The sequence below is a fragment of the Oryx dammah genome, unplaced genomic scaffold (genome assembly GCF_014754425.2).
Source record: "Oryx dammah isolate SB20612 unplaced genomic scaffold, SCBI_Odam_1.1 HiC_scaffold_27, whole genome shotgun sequence".
NCBI lineage: Eukaryota > Metazoa > Chordata > Mammalia > Artiodactyla > Bovidae > Oryx > Oryx dammah.
The window spans coordinates 74,292,946-74,314,782 of NW_024070211.1; the positions used below are offsets into that span (position 1 = coordinate 74,292,946).

Consider the following 21,837-nt stretch of genomic DNA (forward strand, 5'->3'; position numbering starts at 1 on the left):
TGATGCATGACAATTAGAAATTATTAGTTTTTATTTAGGAACTGATGAATTCTTGTTTATGGAAACTTGATATTGCTAATTGTCCTTTAAGACAGTGCAGTGTATCAAATGGGGTCATGGGGAGTTTGTTGTTGTTGTTGTTTTACTGTGAGGTGCAGCATGTGGGATCCCGCAACCAGGGATCCCATGGATGGAATCCATCCCGCAGCCAGGGATCCCAGGGGATGGAATCCATGCCCTCTGGAGTGGGAGTACAGAGTCTTAACCATTGGATTGCCAGGGAAGTCCCCTTGGGGAGCTTCTTAAAATTTCGGTTACTATAGCTGGAAAGCAATATGATGCAGTTGGAATGTTATTAATAGAAGTAGCTGGCAAGAGATAAGATAGATGTAAAAGTCATGATAGAGGGGAATGTAATGAGTGTTTTCCATATATGTGATAGAAATAAATCATAATTCATGTATCATATGTACTGCAGGAATAGTGATAAACTAGTTGAAATTATTTTGTAAACAGGTTAGCTTATTACATTGTGAAATTCACAAAGATTATTTTGCTTTTTATCAGTAGTGTTTAATAAAATTATTCCCTTGTTTCTCATGAGTTGTTAGACTTGATAACACTGTGCAGATCCTGTAGTGTGTGTTCCATCCAGTTTTTTTATTGGAGACAGTGGAATTCCTTTGGAAGTAATAGCAGGAAGTATTTCTGCAGATGAACTTGTTACCAGAATCCACAAAGTCCGGCAGGTGAGAAGGAACAGAATTGGTTCCTTGTATAAACATTGGAAAATGATCTGTCAAGAACTTGACATTGAAATATTTTTGGAGTCACTCTAAATATTCAAGAACTAGCCATGCTATTAAACTTAAAAGGTAGTAAATACTGTTCTGGACTGATTTTCAAAACCACTTTATGAAGTTAGAGGTGCCTATACATGAGTGACTTCTTATTCTCCCTTCCCTTTTCCTCTGTCACCCAGCCACACAATGTAGTCACTATTACTTTGTTGCAAGAGAGTATTGCTCTCACATTAAGGTCCTTAACAGTATATTACTTGACTTGTTTTACGGATCTTACTCAATTTCTCACTTGCATCCACTTTGGGCATATGGCTAATACAGCTTGTAACCTTTTTCCTTGAATTCTCATTTTAAGAAAAATCAACAGTGTGCTTTAAAAATCTTTTAATGCTCTTGTCACCTTGCTGTTGAATTCCGTAATGTGATGATGTCATGTCTAGGACTATACATTTTAGATTGATTTACTTGGAAGGTTCAGTACTTCTCACTTCTGTGGAGTTTAGATTGACTTCCTCATTTTTGGTCTCATATACCATGGTAAATTTAAATTTAGATTCTTATCTGTAATTAAAATCAGTGTTTTTTTCTCCCTAGATGCATTCATTAAAAGGTGAAGCATCATTGGCAAATGGCAGCCAATCAGAAGGTTCAGTCTCTACTCCATCTGCCTCATTTGAACATAACAACACTTCTGAAAACTGTCAGTCCAGAAATGTAGAGCTCTGTGAGACGCCATCCACTGCTGATACGAAGTCAGATTCCGCAACAGGTAATTTTTAGCGTACCCGTTTGGGTACACTAAACGCTCTACTTCACTTTGAAGACTGTGGATTAATGTTTTTAAAAATAAAAATACTGTATTTTCCCCCTTCACATTCACTTAATTAAAAATTTACAGACAGTTTTAGATACATATGTTTGTCATGTAGTGGAAGAAGGAGGTAAAGTCAGTGATCGTGTCCTTCAAACCCAAATAGGTAACAGTCCAGAAAGCTGATAGTAGTAATTTCTGCTACTGTGCTATGGTTCAGGGGCTATCATTATGACACTCATCAGTTTTGTAAATCTCTTCTCAGCCAGAGGATTTTGAAAGGTCCAAATGAACTGATGTATTTGGAATTATTTTTGTTAGCCTATAGAGTACTGTACACATTTAAGAGAATGGTATTTGCACTTTTAAAATTAGAATTAAAAGTTAATTGTAAAATAGAGCTTGTAGCAATAAGAGTTGTGACTGCAGAGGGGTTGATAGAAAAGGCAGAGAGAAATTCTCTACAGTATTTTAAGGATCATCTACAGTCAGAGTTGTTTAATATAGCTTTGTATCAGGCAATGTAGGCTTAGATACAGACTGTTATTTTATTATTCTGTTTACTTCTGGCTGCCTTGGGCCTTCACTGCTGCTCAGAGGCTTTCTCTAGTTGTAGTGAGCCGGGGCTGCTCTTCAGTTTTAGTGCACAGGCTTCCTATTGCAGTGGCTTCTCTTACTGCAGAGCACGGGCTCTAGGGCATGTGGACTTCAGCACTTGCAGCTCGTGGGCTCTAGAGCGCAGGTGCACAGTTCCTGGTTGTTCCAAGGCATGTGGAATCTTCCCGGCCGGGATCGAACCTGTGTCTCCTGCATTGGCATGTGGGTTCTTAACCACTGGACCACCAGGGAAGTCCAAGAAACTAGATGAGTATCTTAAAAGATGACCTGCTCCAGCTCCTGGGTAGATAATCGTCAAGTTTGTATTTGAATATATTTAATGAGAGGAAGTTCATTACCTTGCTAGGAATCTTGTTCTGTTGTTGAACCCCTTAGGTTTTAGCAAAATTCTTCCCCATATTCGATGCTCTATAATTTCCCATTAACTTTAGTACTACTTAAAGAGTTACACATAACACTCTGGATTCTGTTATATTCCCACAAAAAGCATTCTGGTCTTTGGTTTAATAGGTAAATAACTTGGTTAGGCTCAGACAGTTATACTCTTTTATCTGAGGTGAATAGCAACTCTAATCTTAGTTCTTTGTAGTCTTTTTTTGTTTGTTTAGCTTCATTATGGAAAATTTTAAACATACAGAAGTAGAGAAAATAGTATAAGAAATCTCATTAACCCATTGCCTATCTTCCAACTATTTTTAACTCATGGCCATTATTGTTTCATCTGTGCTTCCTTTCCATATCTCCTTGCCACTTATTAGGATACACTTAGGCATTATATCATTTCATCTTTGAAAATGTTGATATTGGGACTTCCCTGATGGTCCAGTGGTTAGGACCTCCCTCATGTTCTCACTGCCAAGGGCCCAGGGAACTGAAATCCCATAAGCTGAGCAGCGTGGCCAAAAAAAAAAAAAAAAAAAAGTGTCTTAAAAAGCATTTTAGAAAATGTAAATAGAATGTGATTATCTGTTATGAATCCTGGAAAGTTTAACATTGATTCTTTTTTATCATTAATTATCTAGGCAATATTTATATTTACACTAAATTTTTCAGTTGGAGTTGGAGTCCAATATATCATCATTAGTCGGTGATTTTCAAAGATTCCCACTGTCATCAGTGGTTTCTTCCTATAGTTTCCCACAGTCTGGATTTGGTACATCCCTATGATAATTTGTAAAAATTCCTTTAAATTGGAAGTAACACTACAGGCTTGTTTTAGTTGTTGAAGTCAGGTTTACTCTTTATTCTTGTCATGACTACTTTATGGATGTTGCTGTGCATTTTTATCAGGAGATAAGTTATGGATGATAATCCATTTGTCTTTAAACCTAAAGACAGAACCTCCTCTAGTAATTTTACTGTGTTTGGATTTTTATCAGTTGTTTTAGCTGATTGCCATCCATTTTTCTTTGTTTATGAGTCATAGATCCACCTCACTAATTGTTATACACAACACTTTTTTTCAACTTGTTCACAGGTTATTTTCAGAAGTTTACTTAAATATTTTTTGCTAATATCAAGATATAAATGACCTTGACATTCATTTTACTTACTAAAGAAAACATTAATTTCCTGTTGAATACACACTGGCTGCTAGAGGTTACCACTTCTTATTCAAAGGTTGCATTCATGATATGCTAGTAAATATTTAACAAAAGTTTTTTGTAGTGGGGGAGAAAAGCCCTCATTTGTAGTGTTTACTAATTTCTGAAGTGTAAATAATCCTTTTGTGCCTGATTTCAAGTTATGTAGGTGATGCACTGAATGTCAGGGTAGGAGTACATGCACACCATTGGTCTACTTAGTAATTCTAATATTTCTATTACTGCTGTAATAACTGAATCACTTACTTCGTGCTAGTCCTAGTACAAGTTTCAGTGTTGTGCTTCTGTAGCATGTATTTCTCCTAACAAGTCTGTGCAGTTTTTTATAGATAAGATAGTGAGATTGAATAACTTACTGAAGTGACGGAACAAGATTTAAGCCAGACTTTGTTGCTCTGCAGTCCAAACTGTTTCAAAGATCAAACATATAAGGAATAATTAAGTTGATAGTGAGTGGTAAGGAAGGAAATAGCAGAGGTTTTAAAACAGAGTACCAGACCATAGCTATCCTCTACTGTAGGCCAGGACAAAATTCTGTCCTTCAAGAAATCCTTAAAAGAATATTAGTGTATGAAATATTAGGTATGAAAAGCTTCTCTAAGGAATCATCGTGGTCTGCAGAAGCAGATCCCATGGGTCATCATAACTTTAGTAATACCCAGTATCATACTTGGCCTCTAGAGCTTCACGCCTTTTTTTTTTTTTTGCCGTGAGGCTTGTGGGACCAGGAATCTAACCTGTTCCCCCTGCAGTGGAACTGCAGAGTCCTAATCACTGGACCACGAGGAAATTCCCTAAAACTCTTGAATACCATAACCACAGCCACATGTAGCATTTTTAATTAAAATTAAATACAGTTGAAAAAGTCTCTCACCTGCACTAGTTTATTACAAGTGGTCAGTAGCCACACGTAACTGACCAGTGGCTGCCCTAATGGATACCAAAGATACTGGACCCTGCTGCTTTCGAGCAGAGCCTGCCCCTGGCTAGGGCATGCTTACTCTGCTTTTGTTATATTCCCTCCTGCCAGATTAATATTTCTGCATGTTTTATTTTAGTGGCTTTCAGCTGAATAACTGCTCTATTTCCCACTTATATACTGTTACTCCAGGTTCAAACTTGAAGAGTTAGTAATAGTTCATTTCTTATCTCCTACTCCATCCCTAGGGAAAATATGTTTAAGAAACAAGATTGTTAACAGATGTTGTAACCCAAAAGATATGTCTTTTTAAAAATTGGCATTCTTCTTTTGTTTTTCTTTTATTATTTAAGGAGCAGAAAGTTCAGGCCAGACCACTGTGTCTCAAGAGCCTAGTGGATGTTCAAATCAGAGACCTACTGAAGACCTCACCGTCAGAGTGGAAAGGTTTGCTCTTATCTTTAGACACAGTGTTTTGTTATTAATAGACTGTGGTTTTCAGTTACTTCATTAATTTGAATTTGGGCTAAAATTACAAAAAAGTTTAAAATTCTAGGTTGAAATTTTTTACTTCTTGACCAACTTATTTGTATCCATAGAAATTGTGTTCTAGAAGTAAGAATTTGTGTATATCTCTGAAGTCATTGGTCTGCTTTAGGTCTGATAATTTTAACAGTCCCTCTTTCACTAGTATTTTGGTATATGTGTTTCCATCTGCCACTTCTGCTTTTCTCTCTCTTTCACAGGATAAGTTCCAGATGGGCAGCCAATTTTATGACTATGCACTGAGTGGGTTCTGCATATGTGGCTGTCTATTAAGTATCACGTGCTGTTAGTCTGATAATCAAATTTCTGACTTTTTGTAGCTTCTAGTTTAGTACTTTCTGTTACAGTAGTTATCAAATCATAATCTCTCATTCTTAAAAGGTACTTGAGTCAGTGGTGAATGGATAAGCAGGAATATTTTAAAATCTTGACTGAAAAATCACTCAGTGTTATATGGAAGTTAAGAAAAACTACTTAGACTTGATATTTTCTTGTTGACATAGATATTATGGGGAACCAAGATTCATAATGATTGCTGTCATTGGGTTTTTGGGTTAGTTCATGCATGGTTCAGTATAAATGAGCTTCATTTTAGCAAAACCTCCCGCAACTCTGATTGTTCTTTATGAGTGTGGCAGGGCCAGGATCTGGTGGTGCACAGCAGGATAGACCTCTCACGGTGGAGAGAAATGGTGTGTATCTGGAAGAAGAGCAGTAGGGAACAAGAGTTTCAGAGGCTCTTCCTCTTCTGTTTCATTCTGCTTTGCTAACACCACATCCCTCACATGCACCCTTACTTGCATCACCTTGGGATCCTAGAGTGAAGTTAGAACGAAAACTCAGGAAAGGATTTCGAGAATTGGAGGGAATGTGAAGAAACGTGGCAGGTAGCCTTTTACTGTGAGGTGGGATCAAGTGCTATTTAATTGCTGGGGGAAAGGGGAGCTTCTGTTATTTAATAGTTTCCATTCTGGTTTGTTTGTTTGTTTTTTTTTTTTTTTTTTGATACACCAAGTGAGTTGTGGGATCTTAGTTTTCCCCTACTAGGGATTGAACTCAGACCCTTGGCAGTGAGAGCTAAGAGTACTAACCAGTGGACTCCCAGGGAATTCCCCCAAATAGTTTCCATTCTTAGGTAAAGGGATGTCTACTAGTGTCTGCCTGTATGGTTCTGCAAATAGAATATAATAAGGCATTTTTAATTAAAAAATAACAATATGTACGTATACTGGTGTGTATGTGTTACATAGGATAATGAGCCCCAGAAGATATTTGAAGACATGCACAAAATGCTTATACTAGTATCTGTGAAACTGGAATTAGAGGTTTCTTTGTTTTGTCCTTGGGTTGCCAAATTTTCTTCACTGAACATTATTATTTTTATAGTTAGCCTGTCAGGACAGAGTGGTTTTAGAGTTGTGTGAGATTCCTTAACTGGAAAAAAAAACTTCAAAGTGCTCTTAGAAGATACATACACCCAATTTTTAAAAAACTTTTAAAAAGGAATTCTAATGTTGAAATTAGATAAAATGTTGAAAAGATCTTAATAATTAAATAGTTTTCACTGGGAAGTAACTATTAGCTGCTTGACGTTTCAAAAATTTGAGCCATGATCATATAATAAAATCGTATAAGCACTTCATATAAGCTCATTACTGTGAAGCTGTAGTGACTGTGTATTGATTATACCATGATTTATTTATCTATTCTACTGATGATGGATGTTTTGAATTATTTTCAGTTTGAGTTGGTTACGAATAGGATTGCTGTGAACATTCTTTTATTACATGTCTTGGTGAATGTATCTTTCGGGTATGTTTTCAGGAGTGGGAATTCCTGGGTTGTAGATGCTGGCCGAACAGTTTCCCAAAGTGGTTATACAAGTTTATAATTTCCCTTAGTAGTAAGATGTTTCATGGGTCCTTTTTTTTTCCCTTTAAAGTGTTTCAGTTAATTTCTCTCGTAACTTTTTTTAGTGCACAGAATACTCCAAATTTATAGCAGAACCCCTTCATGTTGGGTCTTAAGTCCTTCTCACATCCTTTTTATGAAGAAGAAACCTGTGGACATTTGCTGAATTTTTCCTCTGGTGTTGCTGCGTTCTAGTACACCATTCATTTTTCTCACCATGTGCACCTAAACCTAATCATCTCTTTGGGGTCCTAAACCATCATCTTTGAACATCCCTTAGATTTCTGGCTGAGTTCTTCAGCTGAGTTTTAACAAATGCATATGCCTGTGTAACCCAAACTCCTCTGAGAAAAAGTGCCATTAGCTTTAAAAAACTGAAATAAAATTCACATACCATAAAATGCAAAATATATGCAGATTGGGTGGGTTTTTATATATTCACAAGGTTGTGGAACCATTACCACTGTCTGCTTTCAGAATCATTAGTTTTTAATTTGATGAATTTCTTAGTTCAAAATCAATTTTGGTGTTACTGGTCTTTATAAATGTTAGCCTTCAGCTTTTTGCTTTTATCAATTCTGTGCTATATTCCTCCTCTGTGTAAGAGGTAAAGCATTTTTAAGTGATTTATATATATATATATATATATATATATATATTTTTTTTTTTAAGACATTTAAAAATCAATATCTGATGAATTCCCTGGTGGGCCAGTGGATTGGACTCTATGCTTTTTCTGCCAAGGCCTCAGGTTTGATCCCTAATTGGAGAACTCATACCCCAAAAGCCACATGGTGTAGCAAAAGAAAATCAGTATCTGATAAATCAGGTGAGGAAAGGGAACTCTAGTGGTAAGTAGGAGGTAAGGCCCTTAGAGCTGGAGGGAGGCTTCTTATGGCTCCCCCTGACTCTTGTGGATTTTTTTCAGGGCCAGGGGCTAGGTAGAGAAGTTGTTGCTTAGCCTTTAGGAGCTTTTTTGTTTATCTCCATGTTTCCCCAGTTTTTAGCTAAAGAAATCTTCTAAATGTAATTTATTTCAATATAATGTATCTCAGTTAATGCATTTTTTAAAACTTTCTCAGTTAATGTATTTTTTAAACTTTTAAAATACAGACTAACCAAAAAACTTGAAGAAAGGAGAGAAGAGAAAAGGAAAGAGGAAGAACAGGTAAATTGATAATGGCTAGTATTTTTTCCTCTTGCTTTCCATGAGGGAACATTTGATTTCTTGTTTAGCTTGGCACATGGGATGACTTCCTGGTCCTGTAGTTCAACATTGTAACACAGTAAGGAAGCATTACCAGTCTTCTGTTGTAAAGTCACAGTGTACACTTTTTTGTGATTTTTGGAGATTGCTAGGAATAAATTAGATCATCTTTTCTCCCTTTGCAGTGAATCTTTTACACTAAGAATAAAGGGACTTGAATTAAAATTGATTTGATCCAGATCAAAGTTTTAGCTCCTTTTTGTGAAAAAGAAATGGGTAGACATTTTGCTGAATATTTCCTCTGGTGGTGTTGTATTCTAGTTCACCATTCATTTTTCTAACACTGTGCACCTAAACTTTATCATCTCTTTGGGGTTCTAATATATGAACGTTATGTCTTCAGGCCAAATAAATGACTACTTTGTTGTCCTTGGAGGGACGACCTGTAATTCTGTTGGGTTTTTTTTTTCCAAATTACATTGACCACATGATATCTTTACAAAACCGCTGGCAAAGACTTATAAATTGATAGGATTTGACCACTGACCCATGCTATTAATACATTCTACTAGACTCTTACATTTTGTGAAGTTGTTCTGTTCCTTTAGCTGTACCCTACAACCAACTTACCCTGTGTACAAAATGGTATTGACAGAGGATTATTAATTTTTGTTTCTGGTTCATAAAACTTTTTCTTTAATTCAGAGAGAGATTAAGAAGGAAATTGAGAGGAGGAAAACTGGAAAAGAAATGTTGGATTATAAAAGAAAGCAAGAAGAAGAATTAACAAAAAGAATGTTAGAGGAAAGAAACAGAGAAAAGGCAGAAGATAGGGCAGCTCGAGAGCGTATAAAACAGCAGATTGCTCTGGTGAGTGTTGTTTATTTTTAATGCTTGACTCTAGAACATTGGTGAAATTGTTTTTCCAGGCACAGTGGTTTTGGTTTACTACCAGACAGGGTGCACAGAAATAGTAGATTTTAGTGACTGAGAGAGTACTAATTCTCAGTTTTCTTTTACTAGAAATTGTCTCTTTAATTAAAATACATTTAAGATTAAAACTGAGATAATCTTGAAGTAATTTTTCTCCATGTTATGTTATAAATTTTATCAGTAGTCAAAGATAGTTTACAAGATTCTCTAGGAAAGAAGCCAAGAATTTGCTCCCTCACAGTCTCCTCTAGTCATAAGCATTCTTTTTTAGGACATTCAAAGGATTTAGGCACATGAAGCTTAGGATGGTTTTGCATCAGTTGGTTTTAGAATTAAGCAGTTGTAAAACATATGAAAGCCTCCTTTCTTAATATTGTTTGCTCATGAATTCATACAGTAAATATTGATTATCTACTGACCTTGTTCCAGGCTTGAGAGAGAGTGACCAAAATCAAGTCCTTGTTTGTTTAACAATAACTGTGGTCCCTGACAGTTGATAAAACTAAAAAATGCCAGATCCAGAGTGATGAAGTTCATGTATGGTTTTAAGGAATTCATGCATATCTGTGTTTGTTCCATATGTTGGAAATGTGTAACTAGATATTTCTGGCAGTGAAAGATAATTAATATCTAACAACTGTTTTCAAGGACCGTGCAGAGAGAGCTGCTCGGTTTGCAAAGACAAAAGAAGAAGTAGAAGCTGCTAAAGCTGCCGCCCTGCTGGCCAAACAGGCAGAGATGGAAGTCAAGAGAGACACTTCCACAAAAGAAAGAAGGTACTTTATTTCTTGCTAAAGTATATGTATGTATGTGGCGGCTAAGGAGAAAAGCAGTTGTGGGCTTCTCTTTAACACTGATTTATTCTGTGGCTTAATAAATAGTTCCAGAAGAATATACTGATCAGTTGGCAGCTGCCAGTGGTATTTGTCATTGAATGTGAATGTACAGCCTTAGAGTACTAAATACATGATGTTTTAAAGAAAGCCAAAATCTCTTTCAGAAGACAGAAAGCATGTTCATTGAAATGGTTACAGTGATGAGATCTCACAGAGGATATAAAATGGTTGGATAGCGTCACCAACTCAGTGGACATGAGTCTGAGCAAACTCTGGGAGACGATGAAGGACAGGGAAGCCTGGTGTGCTATAGTCAGTGGGGTTGCAAAGAGTCGGACATGACTTAGAGATTGAACAACAGTGACATGTGTACCGGAGTTCTTCAGTTGTCAGAATATCAAATCAAATAGGATTAAGCAGAAGAGGGAATCCCCCAGCTCTGCACCTAGGAGTTACAGTAATAGATTTGGTTAGGCATCGCTAGATCCAGGAACCTAAAGGGTATCATTACACCTTTTCTGTCTTTTTTTAATCTCCTGGTTTCTGTTTTAGCTTTATTCTCAGAGAAATTCTTTAGATATTGTCAGGAGAGCCTGGCACCTTCTTGATCTTGAGCTTCTGATCCTAGAGAGGAAAGAAGTGAATTCTCATTCACTGAGAATTCTGATTGGTCCTGCTTGGGTCACATGGCCATTTCAATACCAATCACTTTGTCACATGTATGGGCTAGCTGATTGGGGTAGTAGACATGCCCACTCCTATGGTGAAGGAGATACGAGAAATATTACTGATAATCATACCAGAATGAGTGACATATTGGAGGGATAAGGCAGTTCCCCAAACAGAAGTGTGTTGCAAAGACAGAAATTCAGATTTCTAGTTACATACTGCTAGTAGGATTACTATTAATACTTATTTTCTTCTCTGTACTTTTCTATATTTTCCATATCAGAAAATTAACAAGCATTACTTTTGTAATCAGAATAATTACTTTAAAAATGTTTGTTGATTCATTTATTTTTGGCTGTGATGGATCGTAATTGCTGCACGTGGGCTTTCTCTAGTTGTAGTGAGCAGAGGCTACTCTTTGGTTGTGGTGAGCAGGCCTCTTGTTGCAGTGGCTTCTCGTGGCAGAGCAGGGCCTCCAGAGCACAGGCTTCAGTGGTTGTAGCACATGGGCTTAAGTGCCCCAAGGCATGTGGGGGCTTCCTAGACCAGGAAGCAAACCCATGTCCCCTGCATTGGCAGGTGTATTCTTAACCACTAGACCACCAGAGAAGACCAGAAAAATTACTTTTTAAGAACTATTTTCGAAAACAAATCAAACACCTAAGAATATATTTAACAGAAGTGTAAAACTTACACACTGAGAACTAGAAAACATAATTGAAATAGTTAAAGAAGACCTAACTAAATACATAGAAAGATACTTTTTCATAGATCAGAAGACTTCTTATTGTTAAGGTGGCAGTTACCCGCCAAGCTGATTTACAGATTCAGTACAGTCCCTATCAAAATCCCAGTTGGTTTTTTTGCCAAAATTTTTGCAGGGATCGGATTCTAAAGTTTATATGGAAATGCAAGGTACCCAGAGCAGTCTGGAAAAAGAACAAAGTTCTCAGACTTCCTGATTTTAAATCTTAACTACAAAGGTACATCAACCAAGATGTTGTGGCGTTGGCATAAGAATGGACATACAGATTGATGTACAGGCATACCTGGTTTGTTGTGCTAATGCTTTATTGTAGTTTTTTACAAATTGAAAGTTGTGTGGCAAACCTGTGTTGTCAGTTGATCACATTTTTTGCAATAAAGTATTTTTATTAAGATATGTACATGGATTTTCTAGACATATGCTATTGCACACTTATTAGACTACAGTATAGTATAAATATAGCTTTTATGTGCACTGGGAAACCAGAAATTCCATGTGACTTCCTTTATTATGATAACTTAATTGTGGTGGTGTGGAATCAATATCTCTGAGGTATGCCTATAAGAGGAATTTGAGTCTCTAGAAATAAACCTGTATCTTTATATCAGTTTATTTTTGAAAAGGATACCAAGACCATTCAATGGGGAGAGAATGGTCTCTTCAACAAATGCTTCTTGGGCAAGTGGATATCCACGTGTAAAATAATAAACTTGAACCATTATCTCACACACCATATGGATCATCTACCTAAGTGTGAAAGTTAAAAAGTATAAACTCTTGTTGGGGGCGGGAAATAAGGACGTCTTGTGATCTTGGATTAGGCAGTCCTCTTAGACATGACAGCAAAAGCACCAGTGACAAAAGAAACCAACAGATTAGTTGGGCTTCACCGAAATGAAAGGCTTTTGCGCCTCAAAAGATATCGAGAAAGGGAAAAGAAACCCACAGAATTGGAGGGACTTCCCTAGTGCTCCAGTGGTTACAACTCCATGCTTCCACTGGAGGGAGCATGGGTTTGATCCCTGGTCAGGGAATTGAGATCCCGCCTGCCACGTGGTGCAATTAAAAAAAAAAAAGAATCGGAGAAAATATTTAAGCCAAATATTTATATTTAAGCCATATATTTGATAAGGGACTGGTAACTGGAATATAAAAAGAAGACTTGAAGTCAACAACAAAAAACAAACAACCTAATTTGAATATAGAGAAAGGATTTAAATAGATGTTTTTCCAGGGAAGATATACAAATAGTCAATAAGCACATGAAAAGATGCTCCACATTATTAGTCATTAGGAAAGTCAAATCAAAACCACACCTTCTAGGATGCCTCAATTTAAAGTGACCACCAAGTCTCGGCAAGAATGTGGAGATTTTGGACGCTTCCTGCATTGCTAATGGGATTATAAGATGGTATAACCACTTTGGAAAAAACAACCTGGCAGTTTCTCAAAATGCTAAGCAGTTCTACTCTTAAGTATACATCCGAGAGAGTTGAAAACAGTCTGCACACAAATACCTGTACGTGAGTATTCATAGCAGCATTCTTCCTAATAGCCAAAACGTGCTAATAACCAAAATGTCCGTCAACTGCAGAATGGATAAACATGCTGTATCCCGTATAGTGGAATATTATTCACCAAAAAAAAGAATGACGTACTGACACATGGTGCAACATGTACAAACCTGAAAACAAAATGCTGTATGGCAAAAGCCAGAAGCCACCCATCTTACGATTCCATTATATGAAACGCCAGAAACAGATCCACAAGGACAGAGCAGACGAGTGCGGTGCCAGGGACAGGGAGACAGAGGAATGGGACCAGCTGCTGATGGGCTTTCGTTCTTTCTAGAGGGATAAGGATATTCTGGAATTAATGATGGTTGCACAGCTCTGACTATATTAAGAACCACTGAATTGTATATTTTAAAAGGATGAACTTTATGTGAATTATATTTCAAAATAGCTGTTGGTAAAAATGCGATTTTACTGTGAAAAAATTTTTTTTCTAATTGGAGAAATATTTGACATAATTACTGAACAAGGAGTACAGCATGATGGTTTGATTTACATATATTTTGAAGTGATTGACACAACATGTTGAGCTAACATCCATCTTCTCATACACACTTGGCCCTTGAATGATGCAAGAGTTGGGATTGCATCCAAGGTTGCACCACCCTTGTCTAGTCAGAAATCCACGTATAACCTTACAGTTGGCCTCCATATCTGTGGTTCTGCATCTGTGGATTGAATCAGCCATGGATAGTGCAGTACTATAGTATATATTTATTGAAAAAAATTTCACCTATACGTGGACCCATGCATTTCAGACCCCTGTTGTGCAAGGGCCACAGGGAGATAAAATATAAAGAAGAAAAAGCCTTTCCTTGTGGTGAGAGCTCTTAGGATTTACTCTCAACAGCTTTCCCTACACCACACAGCAGTGTTAGCTGTAGTCACCCTGTTGTACATTACATCCCCAGTACTTATTTGCCTTAAACTGGAAGTGTGTACCTTTTGACCACCTTCCTCCAACTCCCCCTCCCTCACTGTCCATAAATTCCTGTTTTCATTACACAGTTTCACTTCTATCTTCTAGGTTTACAGTGAGAATTTGTAGAGGTAAAGATGCTGACTTAATTTTCATTTTCTTACAGCACTGTTGCGAGAATTCAGTTCCGTCTTCCAGATGGTTCTTCCTTTACAAATCAGTTCCCTTCTGATGCTCCTCTAGAAGAAGCTAGACAGTTTGCTGCACAGGTAAATTTATGTCATGAGTTGTAATGAAGGTTGATGAATGGGCTATGTGTAAGGGAAAAATTTCCAGGCAGAGTTGGAAGAGTATGAGTAAGGCGCGACTTACCCCCAGGAGGGAGGCACAAGATGCCTCTGGGATGTTGTGGAACTTCCGTCATGTATGAGTGCCATATGGGAACAGCATATCTGCTTGTTCTATGAAAAGAGGGATTTGCTGACACCGTATAATAGACTCTGGAAACTTTTCTAACTGCTTAGTACATTGAGCTGGAGGAATGAAAAGCAAGTGATTTTCCAAAAGTCTAATCTAAAGAAGCTGTCCTCAATAAAATATGCAGTTTTTCTTGGTCCTCTGCAAATTTTCTGCAAGTTTCTTAGAATGCTGTGGGACTAGCAGTTTTCCCACCATCTGCTGATTGGTCAAACTAAAGATCAATAATCAAGCTATATTTGGCAACAAGTACCTTCCTCAGGAATTTACTTCCAGAACTTAGCCTTGGTCAAAATCTGAATGGGTGTGAAATAAACATCTTAGAAAATAAGGTACGAGTACTTTCCAATTACTTTTTATTCTGATAGATTATGTATTCAAAATGAGGCATGTACCAGTATTTCATGTATCACTTCAAGATTGAAATTAGGTTTCAGACTTTTCTACAAGATCTCTTCTGCATTTAGTCGGCTATGTCACTTAATAGGTCCCAATAAAAGGATACCTAAAAAGCTGCTTCCACTGGTGAGCTTGGCTGGACGATAAACTTATTTTATTAACTGTTTCCCCCAAGCTTTATAGTAGGATGCACTCCACATAGCCTTTTTCATTCCTCCTTTGCCTTGGGCCCCCACTTAGGGCCTCCTCAAATGGCCTGCCCTGGCCTGATTCTTTTGCTTCTGCCACGGGTAAGTGAGGAGATCACATGATTAAAGAGAGATCTCTGATTGCATCAGTCCTGTTAGAACTTCACCTCAGTACAGTGATCTAATTTAGTGACCTGATGTTGAGTGAGAACAGTGAGGGGGGTATGTGTGTATATCTATATCTATATATATAGATATATATATGACCTAGAGTAAAATATTACAAAAAACAAAAGTTACATTCTCCCTTTGAAAGATTTTATAAGTATAGGTGACTTAACAGTGTGAAGGTGATTGTGTTGCTTGCCCACTGTAAATTCCTAGGACTGGATTATGTGTATAATATTGGTTGATTATGGACCATTTACTCTTTGAGTCGAGGAGGCAAAAACTTATGCCGTATATATATATATATATATATATATATATAAAATACGAGGGAAATTCTGATCTGTTCCAGAATTTTAAATTTTAGTTTTTCATTTTAGAAGTTTTTCATGTTTTTAATAAATACGTATAACCTAAATGGGTATTTGTGAGATACTAACATAACTTTGACAAACGACAGTGAAAATTCTTAATTGCAAACTGTAGTCATAGTTAAGATAATGTAATTGTTCATTTTTATTCATCTTATTTAGTCTTGCTATTACAAAACATATTCTTTGATATTTTGTGGTCATTTTTGAGTTATGAAAGCTTTTAAGTACTATTTGTATTTGATAGTCTTCAGCTGTTTTTTAAAGCAGAGTTTTTATGAATGTTTTGATTTTATATTTAAGTGAACTTTTAAATCAGTCATTTTGAATGCGTATGAGTTTGTAATATCTTACTTTAAAAAGGCTCCACTGTAAGGTTTTTAAACTTATTTTTATATTACAGACTGTTGGCAACACTTACGGTAACTTTTCATTAGCAACAATGTTTCCCAGGAGGGAATTTACCAAAGAAGATTATAAAAAGAAATTACTGGATTTGGAACTTGCCCCAAGTGCTTCAGTGGTACTGTTGCCAGTATGTATATGCATGTATATTTTTTCTATTCTTACAGGTCTGTCTGTTCTGCTCTTGATTTTTTCTTATAATTAGATGAAGCGAAAGTGTAAAAATACACTGTGGATAATTAGAATCCAAATTATCCAAAAATGTTAGATTAATTTATTGTTTCATTATCCTGGCCTTTATATTTGTAACGCTAGTAAAAGACTAAACATACTAAACACATTTTCACCTTCTTCCCTCATCTTTTCTCATGTACAGAAAATGACCAGTCGAACAGGAAAAACAATGTAGAATATTTGTCTAATCTGCTGACTTGGTGTCATGTATTTATGTATGATTGCGGTTTATCAATTTTTTAAAAAAAGTTTTAACATAAAAATCACATAAAGTTTTAAACATACTAATCCTAACAACATTTTAATCTCTGATATTAAAAAAAAGAGGCTCAGAAAATTTAAATGTGCCACCTTAAGTGCCAGAGCTGGGATGAGAGCCTGGGTCTTCCATAGCTTGGTTAGTATATGGTAGTGCCCCCAAGGGAGAAGGCAGTGGCACCCTACTCCAGTACTCTTGCCTGGAAAATCCCATGGATGGAGGAGCCTGGTAGACTACAGTCCATGGGGTTGCGAAGAGTCGGACACGACTGAGCGACTTCACTTTCACTTTTCACTTTCATGCATTGGAGAAGGAAATGGCAACCCACTCCAGTGTTCTTGCCTGGAGAATCCCAGGGACGGGGGCCTGGTGGGCTGCCGTCTATGGGGTCACACAGAGTCAGACACGACTGAAGCGACGCAGCAGCAGCAGTGCCCCCAAAGCTGTGGCTTCTCTTTCCCTGCTTTCAGTTATTTAGGGGCAACTGCACTTTGAAAGTATTACATGGAAAATTCTAAAAATCGTAAGTTTTAAATTTCGGGCCGTTGTGATAGTGTGAGGAAATCACGTGTTGTCCCATTTGGGACATGAATCATTCCTTTGTCCAGCATATCCATGCTCTATGCTACCTGCTCATTAGTCACCTTGCAGCCCTCTTGGTTGTCTGATAAGACTGTTGAAATACTGCAGTGCTTGTGTTCAGGTAACCCTGACTTTACATAATAGTAGCCCAGAAGCTCAATACTGGTGATGCTGGCAATTTTGATAGTCCCTTGTGCCTAATTTATAAATTAAATTTTATCACAGGTATGTATGTGAAGGGAAAAAAGTAGTATATGTGGGGTTTGGTATGATCCGTGTTTTCAGGCATCCACTGGGGGTCTTGGCAAGGATCCCCTGAGATAAGGGTGGATGACTATAGTTCACCCCGACCGAAAGCAGGGCCTCAAACCTAAAACAGTCCTCTAGTACTCAGGATTTTTTGGAGTCATTGATATTTGAAATCTTTCTCTTTTTTAAAATCATTAAGACTTTTAAAATCAGAGTTGTTAACTTCATTACAAAAGTTTAGTTGTCTTCAAAGTAATTGGTTCATTTCATTGAGAACCACTTTCTGGTTTCTATGTTGTGATTACTCCTTAAAAGGAAAAGAATTCCAGGAGTTCCTTGAAGTTTATATACACTTGAAAAATAGCAAAAGATGGCAATTTTACTTTATTGCAGTAAACTAAAATCCATAGGACTTTCCCAGATAAAAAGTTTATCTAGAACCTTGAGTGTGATGTGGTTGGGCTGATGTAGTCTTTATTTTGGTTTCTTTCTTCATTTTTAGGCAGGAAGACCAACTGCATCCATGGTACATTCTTCCAGTGGAGACTTTTGGACATTGTTGGGGACAGTGCTTTACCCATTCCTTGCCATCTGGAGACTGATAAGCAACTTCTTATTTAGTAATCCTCCTCCTGCACAGACCTCAGTGAGAGCAGCATCATTGGAAACCTCAAACCTTGCATCATCTAGCAACTCAGAAAAAAGGTATTTGTGTTTTCCCCATTTGCAAGATATATTAGTAATGCCCAATGCCTTATTCAAAATGAAAAAAAAAAAATTATAGATACTTTGCCTTTTTTCTGTGTAAAGGGGAAAACCCAGCATGTTCTGAAGTTTTATTGTATCACCTAGGAAACTCCTTACCTAAGTTTTCTCAGCCATCTTTCTATAAAATCTATTCCATGCTAAGCAGCTTCACTGCTACTGATTTTATTATTTCATTTATTGGATTCTCTTATTCCATAACAAAAGATATACTTTCTTCAGGTCTAAATAGCAGTATCTTTCTTGTTAGCCATATCTTGTCTGACAAGATACTTCATTCCATTAATTTCTTACAGTCATCGCACATAATTACTTTAGAGGGATCATTGTGCTCTAGATAATTTAACTGCCTCTCTGGGTCATTTAGAGAAGACCAAAGTGAGGAAACTGTATATTCACTTGAAAATGGTGTCTCTTTCAGAGAGTTACTTTGGACTGGTTCCTTAACCAAGAGGCCTTACTTTTATGGCACGTGGCCATGGTTAGAATGGTAATACTAGTAGACAGCACTAATGGTCTTAGCTCACACCTCTGTTAAAATTCTAAATATTTGAAAGAGGTTAACAGGAAGTATTTTCTTAAAATTTAAGATTATATCCTCTTCTAATAATTAATAGCATAATTTATTACACTATATACCTACTGCTGTTCAGTACTTTATTGGGACATTAATAGCAAATCCTCACACCAATCTTTGATAATTAATGAAAGCCCTTGCCTCTGTCTGTTGTGAGTGCTAAGTTGCTTCAGTCTTGTCTCTTTGCGACCCCATGGACCATAGCCCACCAGGCTCCTCTCTCCATGGGATTCTCCAGGCAGGAATATTGGAGTGGGTTGCCATTTTCTCCTCCAGGGGATCTTCCCAACCCAGGGATTGAACTCACATCTCTTATGTCTCTTGCATTGGCAGGTGGGTTCTTTATCCCTAGCACCACCTGGGAAGCCCCTGTCTGCTGTAAGGAGATCGCTGATTTTGTGTCCTGTTGACTGTCTAAATGAAGATTTGAGTGAATATTGTTATGGGCTGATACAGTCTTTATCTTGATGTCCTTCTTAACTATTATGCAAGAAGACCAGTTATATCCTTAGTACATTACTCAAGTGAGGAGGACACAGAAAAATTCTTCTCTTCTAATAGAGCAGCGTTCAAACTAGGTCTTGTTAGGTCTGAATTTTAGAACTTCTACTGAGCAATGAGTGGAAGCATTTCATCCTGAAAGAGCTTGCTGAATGGATCTTCAAAACTTACTTCAAATAAGGGGAAAGGTCTTGCATTGGGGCAAAGAATGGGACAAATGTTTGAGTGGGTGAAACTGTGTTCCATTATTGCTTTTTTTTTTTCTCTCTAGTATTGGAGAATGTATTGGTTTAAATTTCACCTGTTTCTTTCCCATTTTTAGATGAAGAAGGTTTGTTGTTCTTAATTGTCCATATAGAAATAAATCACTTTTAAAGATTTTAAAAGAGTTAAGATTTGCTAACTGACCATTTCCATATATTAAGCTATGAATAGAGTTTGTGATAACCACTAGGGTGCTGTATAAATTATAAATATTTTAGTAGATATATCAACCTGCATCAAAAAGGAGCAATTTAGTTGGCAGATAGTCCCACTGTTCTAAAACTTAGTAAGTCATCAAAAAATACATGGACATGGGCAACATTTGACTGGTTTGGCTTAGAGAGCAGATGGAGTTAAAAAGCACCAAATATGTCAGCGTTCGTAGATACAGTGATCTCCCATGTACTTTCCTTAAACTATAGTTGTCTTTGTACTAAAGGCAGTTTAAAGGAAAAGACTTTGTGTTACTGCTGTTTTCATTTTATATCATTTTCCTTTTTCTCCCTCTTTTATCAGGGAACCAGTCAGAAAAAGAGTGCTGGAGAAACGGGGGGAAGACTTTAAAAAGGAAGGCAAGATATATAGATTGAGGACTCAAGACGATGGTGAAGATGAAAACAACACCTGGAATGGGAATTCTACTCAACAGATGTAGTGTGACAAGTACAATATGTGCAAAAATCATTATTTCTCTTATGATTTAATTCAACTAAAATTCTGCTGGAGAAGTGGGACTGCTTTATGTGTTCCAACTCATCAACAAAGTGTCTCTCTATTCCTGCTTAGTGGGTTAAAGTTGTTTAACTCAGACAAGAGATCAGATAACTGGCTGCTAGGTCCTTGTATATGGTAACCAACTGCTAGAAGCCTAAAAAAAATTTAAGAAGTCTGTGACAGCCTCCCTTTATCAGCTTTCTTATTCAGTATTTCATATGCCCATTTTAGCCCTATGCTCTCAGATGATACATATGTTAGGGCTGTTTTGCTCCAAATCCCTAAGCCAACACAAGATAACTGTTATGTCACTGAGTAATCTGACTCTGAGTCAGAGCTTTTTAACTAGCCAGCCAGATGATAATTTGGGTTTAACTTTTCTTGCTCATCAGCTGCAAGCAAAATCTTGTAGTTTTTAATCTTACTTAAACACTGAATAAAAAAAACTTTTCAAAAAATCAGAATGATCTTATCTTTGCTCTAAGTTTTGTTATTCTAGCATCTTTTTATTGCACAGGGCTCTGTGGAGGTCATGTGTCTCTGAATCCCCCCACCCACCTGTACTGCCTGGAGCTATCCCAGGAAAGGAGGGACCACTTTACCATAAATATCACTGCAGGAAGAAATTTTCTGACACACACTGATGCTATGTTACTGTCTCTCCTAAGTCAGGGAGGCATCATTTTGTTTGCATAATGTAGTGGCCTTTGTTCTCATTAGATACAAAACAACTGCTGGTCTATAGCTGGTTCTCACTTTTATACTGGAGTTTTGCTCTCAATGATAGTCACTCTTCAAAGAAATAAAGAACCTGTACTGTTGGGCTTGAAGTAGGGAGTTAAGATTTGCCTCTTGCTCATTTGGTTATTATTAAGAATTTTAGAATCTTAATCTGATTTATGTGCTGTGATATGTTTATGTTGGTGAAGACACTAAGAAGGTCTGGAAAAGGGGGCAATTTTGACTGTTCCTCTCTAACCTTTTGTGTTTAGATTGGAAGATACTTAATGTTGTAGAAAGACTCTGACTTTCTTTTGTAATGAGAGGAGGAAATTTCATCAGAGCAAATTTTATGTTTCACCTGTGAAGTAACAGTGGTAATAGTGTTGGCAAGGAAACAGACCAGATATGTTGTTGGTAGGAGTGAAAACTAGTATAATCTTTCTGAAAAAAACATTAGCAGAAACCTTAAAAATTTCATGCTTTTTGATCTAAAAAGTTTTTCTAAGGAATGATCATAAATACAGGCAAAATTTAGGTATAAACTTGTTAAGTTTTGTTTTACCTCAGAAACCCAACTACATGCCTTCTGCAGAATTAACTTATGCTAAGGAAAAATGAGTCAATACTAATTCAGCAATTTGATTTAATATATTTATTGACTATTTGTTATGTGTTCAGGGGAAAAGCAGGATACAGAGCTGTAGGTACAGTATGATCTCAACTTTATAAACGCATCATATATAGTATATGTTAGCATAATGTAAAGAAAAACCAACAGCAATGAGTGGTTTATATTATGATTTTAGTTCTTTTTGCATCCTTATATGTCTTCTCAGTTTTCTGTA

General features: G+C 36.8%; 1 protein-coding gene across 1 annotated transcript in view; it reads left to right on the forward strand.

Annotated features, from left to right (window-relative positions):
• Positions 1 to 21,530, forward strand: part of UBXN4 (UBX domain protein 4) — a 31,187-nt gene extending 9,657 nt beyond the window's left edge. Inside the window, exons 4-13 of the mRNA XM_040228517.1 lie at positions 631 to 749; positions 1,398 to 1,572; positions 5,109 to 5,202; positions 8,326 to 8,380; positions 9,125 to 9,289; positions 10,001 to 10,128; positions 14,283 to 14,385; positions 16,123 to 16,254; positions 17,951 to 18,153; positions 20,072 to 21,530. Coding sequence (XP_040084451.1) covers positions 631 to 749; positions 1,398 to 1,572; positions 5,109 to 5,202; positions 8,326 to 8,380; positions 9,125 to 9,289; positions 10,001 to 10,128; positions 14,283 to 14,385; positions 16,123 to 16,254; positions 17,951 to 18,153; positions 20,072 to 20,210 — 1,313 coding nt within the window. The 3' untranslated portion in view covers positions 20,211 to 21,530. The remainder of the gene's footprint in view (positions 1 to 630; positions 750 to 1,397; positions 1,573 to 5,108; positions 5,203 to 8,325; positions 8,381 to 9,124; positions 9,290 to 10,000; positions 10,129 to 14,282; positions 14,386 to 16,122; positions 16,255 to 17,950; positions 18,154 to 20,071) is intronic.
• Positions 21,531 to 21,837: the final 307 nt, after the last annotated feature.